The 3,427-nt window shown below is 42.3% G+C and overlaps 1 protein-coding gene across 1 annotated transcript; it reads left to right on the plus strand.

The window, feature by feature from the left end:
- The first annotated feature begins 939 nt into the window (after nt 1–939).
- Nucleotides 940–3,151, plus strand: LOC115927714. Its single transcript, XM_030993914.1, has 3 exons — nt 940–1,053; nt 1,591–1,898; nt 2,262–3,151. The coding sequence occupies exons 1-3, from the start codon at nt 1,004–1,006 to the stop codon at nt 3,149–3,151; spliced, it is 1,248 nt and encodes a 415-aa protein (XP_030849774.1). The 5' UTR covers nt 940–1,003.
- The last annotated feature ends 276 nt before the right edge of the window (nt 3,152–3,427 follow it).

Genomic DNA, 3,427 nt, shown 5'->3' on the forward strand with positions numbered 1-3,427 from the left:
CGTTACAAAATAAAAAGATCAATGCGCACGCACGCCGAGTAGCCGAGAAGCCTGTTTCAAATCGGGGGCAAAGCTAGTTTTCATGCATCGAAACCGGGCTGACCAGATTAAACTAAAAAGCAGAAACACGAAGTTGAAAACCATTCAGAGACTCTGAATAAATTGCGTTACTTCCCGCCCCCCCCCCCCCCACTCAGGTTTCAAAATGACCGCATGCGTGTTGCCAAAATGTCCTTTCGTAACAAAAGAAAAAGGTCGAGCCGTATTGACTTTACACACCGGACTTTTGCTGAAAAGGGGGGGGGGGGGGTGCGGAAAAAGGCTCGTATACAAAAGAAAAAGGTCGAGCCGTATTGACTTTACACACCGGACTTTTGCTGAAAAGGGGGGGGGGGTCGGTTGGAACACGCATATGCGTACCCTAAATAACACTGAGTGGGGGGCCGGGCGTTACTTATTAATTAATTATTTCATTACAAATCTTTATTCTCAGTTTTCTTATGAAGACTATAACGGATTTTCTTATAAAATTGAAGATATTTATGGCGTATATATTCATTAGGCGAGGCGTCAAAAACATCGATACCAGCAGGCTGCCGCCTCACGTATTGGCGCATCAAGGCTGCAATTACGGCCGAAGCCTGGCTGGGGCAATTATTTTTCACTTAATAGCCCAGCCGGCTTGCGCCAGGCTGGGATCTGAGGCTCGGTTTCCATTCAAAAGGCGGCAGCCGGCGCATGCTTTTGAATGCTATTTCCTACCGCCAGCGGTAGCCGGCTGAGCTAATTTAAAAAATGCAGCCAGGACGCACAAGTGCAGTTAGCTGCCGCTGGCTGGTATATTTATTTTTGACGCCTCGCCTTACTGAATGAACGCCATTAAACATTTAACAACAACAACAACAACATGGGGCGAGTGAGCGCGACAATCTAGTGCGGTGAGACAACCCAATGCTCTAAGAGAGCCGGACAAAAGGATAGACAGAGGGCAAGAGTCAGCTACATGGTAGAGGGGAAGCGTGTGTGCAGGGAGACCTTCATGTTTTTACACAGGTAAGTGCATTCTGTTGAATAGAAGCCTTTTGTTAACATGCTTTGCTTAAATATGCAACACCTTTAATACTCAGATGATTACTAACCAAAAATTTCACAAATCAATGTTGAATTCAATATTACTTTTAATAACAAACTTTGCAAGGACTTGCCAGTTCGTATCCAAGCCGTGCACATTTGGACATGATTTTTTACACCTAAAATGCTATTGGCTAGAAGTAGATTATCATTTAATTTCTTATTGGAGGAATCATAAAATGGGCAGAGCATGAGAAAAGATATTATGAAATTTAACATGGTTTAATTACTGCCCCAGTTATTCCCGCAAACTTGATTTCCTGTATTTTACAATAATATAAACCTTTTGATTTAGCATCAATTTGATTTGCCCTTAATTGTGGTTCTGTTTTGTTTTATATGAAATGAACTGTCTATTTTGATTTTAAAAAATTAGTTATCTGGATAATGAAATGCGGTTGTTGATTCATTGAACCATGAAATCTTATAATTTCTTTATTTTCCTCTCTTATCTCACAGTGTTGGTGACACCCAGCTTCGGAATATCACCAAAAGCTACCTACAGAAAGGGGTCGTCCCTCCATCTAAGGCATCAGGTGGCATCAAGGCGAACAAAGCAGCTCTTAGCAGCGATGACATCAACAGAGTTGTGACGTTTATCACAAACTTCGCAGACACCCAAGGCCTCGTCATTCCAGGGCGCATCAGTGGCGTCAAGAGCTCCGATCCCCGTATAAGACTTCTCCCGACCAATCAGACGAAGGCGTCTGTCTGGAGGAGCTATGAGACGGAACTTGCCTCCAAGAATGATCAGCGTGTGGCAAAAGGTATTGTATTGTATAATTGTAAAGAAAAGTAGGCCTATGTTTCCTGTTTATGATAATAACAATATAACAATCAGCATGTAGCAAAAAGTATTGAATTGTTTAATTGTAAAGAAAAGTAGGCCTGTATTTCCTTTTATGATATAACAGCAACAAAAGTTTGATAAAAAATTTGGGCTTCTAGCAAGGCACTTCAATAATTTATTAAGACAAGAGAAATCTGTTACTCATCTGTCTAAAGTGGTAAGCAATGTGCAGTTGATATGAAAAAGTTGTTCTCAGTAATAAATTTCATAACATGTATTAAGAAATTGATGTTTCGAGTTTGCTCAATTTTATTTTCTACTCTTTCTCCCTTTATTACAGGACTTCCTCCTCATAGAAGTGCAAAGCAGACAACATTTCTTAATGTTTGGAGGAGATACTGCCCCTTTGTGATCACGTCTCGCCCCAAAACTGACCTGTGCTGGCAGTGCCAGAAGAACAACTCTGCAGTGTACCAGAGCGCCAACCTAACTGAGGAAGACAAGCTCGGCCGTATCCAGACCCAGACAGAACACCTTGCCCATGTTGCTGTTGAGAGGAACCTATACCGGGACATGGTTCTTGACTCCCAAGCTGCCGTCAAGGAAGGGAGAGATGGGGAGGAAATGCACTACTCCTTTGACTATGCTCAACAGATGCATTTTCCCACCGATCCTGATCAGCCTGGCCCCATGTATTTCCTATGCCCAAGGAAATGCGGTTTGTTTGGAGTGACATGTGATGGTACAAACAAGCAAGTTAACTACCTCATCGATGAAGGGATGACTTCAAGCAAAGGTTCCAACTCTGTAATAAGTTATCTTCACGACTACTTCGATCAGTTTGGGAGGGGTGAGCGAGTGCTGCAGTTGCACTGTGATAACTGTGGAGGACAGAACAAGAACAAATTTCTCATGTGGTATCTCGCCTGGAGAACTCTGTATGGTTTGCACGACGAGATTGGTGTTCATTTCATGGTATCCGGACACACAAAGTTTTCACCCGATCGTGCATTTGGCCTTGTGAAACACCGATACAAGAGGACCTCCGTCAGCAGCCTGCAGGACATCAGTGACGTTGTAGAGGAGAGCTCTGTCAACGGACACAACATTCCTCGACTTGTGGGACTGGAGGATGGTACAGTTATCGTACCAAGCTACGACTGGCAGAGCTTTCTTGCACCGTTCTTCTTCCCTCTCGCTGGCATCGAGAAGTACCATCACATCAGCTAAGATAGAAGATCAGTCAATACGAACACATTTCTTTTTAAATGTATGTTTAAACCACAAGCATGTTTTGAATAAAATGCCTCTATTGTAGACTTTATTAAATATCTTCAGTAGTTGAGGGCTAATCTGCCACACACTCCAATTCACGTTTCTGTCAAGATTCTAAAAGAATACAATAAATGCAAACATTGCACTACAATTTTTTTTTTTTTAATTCACAGCCAAAGTATTCACATAGCTTTTGTTATGCTCAAAACCCCATGTACATGATCTTTATTA

This window comes from Strongylocentrotus purpuratus, unplaced genomic scaffold, assembly GCF_000002235.5.
Source record: "Strongylocentrotus purpuratus isolate Spur 01 unplaced genomic scaffold, Spur_5.0 spur5_scaffold_20, whole genome shotgun sequence".
Lineage (NCBI taxonomy): Eukaryota > Metazoa > Echinodermata > Echinoidea > Camarodonta > Strongylocentrotidae > Strongylocentrotus > Strongylocentrotus purpuratus.

Bases quoted from the DNA above. Each gene is read 5' to 3' on its own strand.
- LOC115927714 (XM_030993914.1), top strand. From the start codon at position 1,004: ATGGTAGAGGGGAAGCGTGTGTGCAGGGAGACCTTCATGTTTTTACAC. The intron at 1,054-1,590 runs GTAAGTGCATTC...CTTATCTCACAG, and splicing joins ACCTTCATGTTTTTACACAG to TGTTGGTGACACCCAGCTTC. The intron at 1,899-2,261 runs GTATTGTATTGT...CCTTTATTACAG, and splicing joins TGATCAGCGTGTGGCAAAAG to GACTTCCTCCTCATAGAAGT.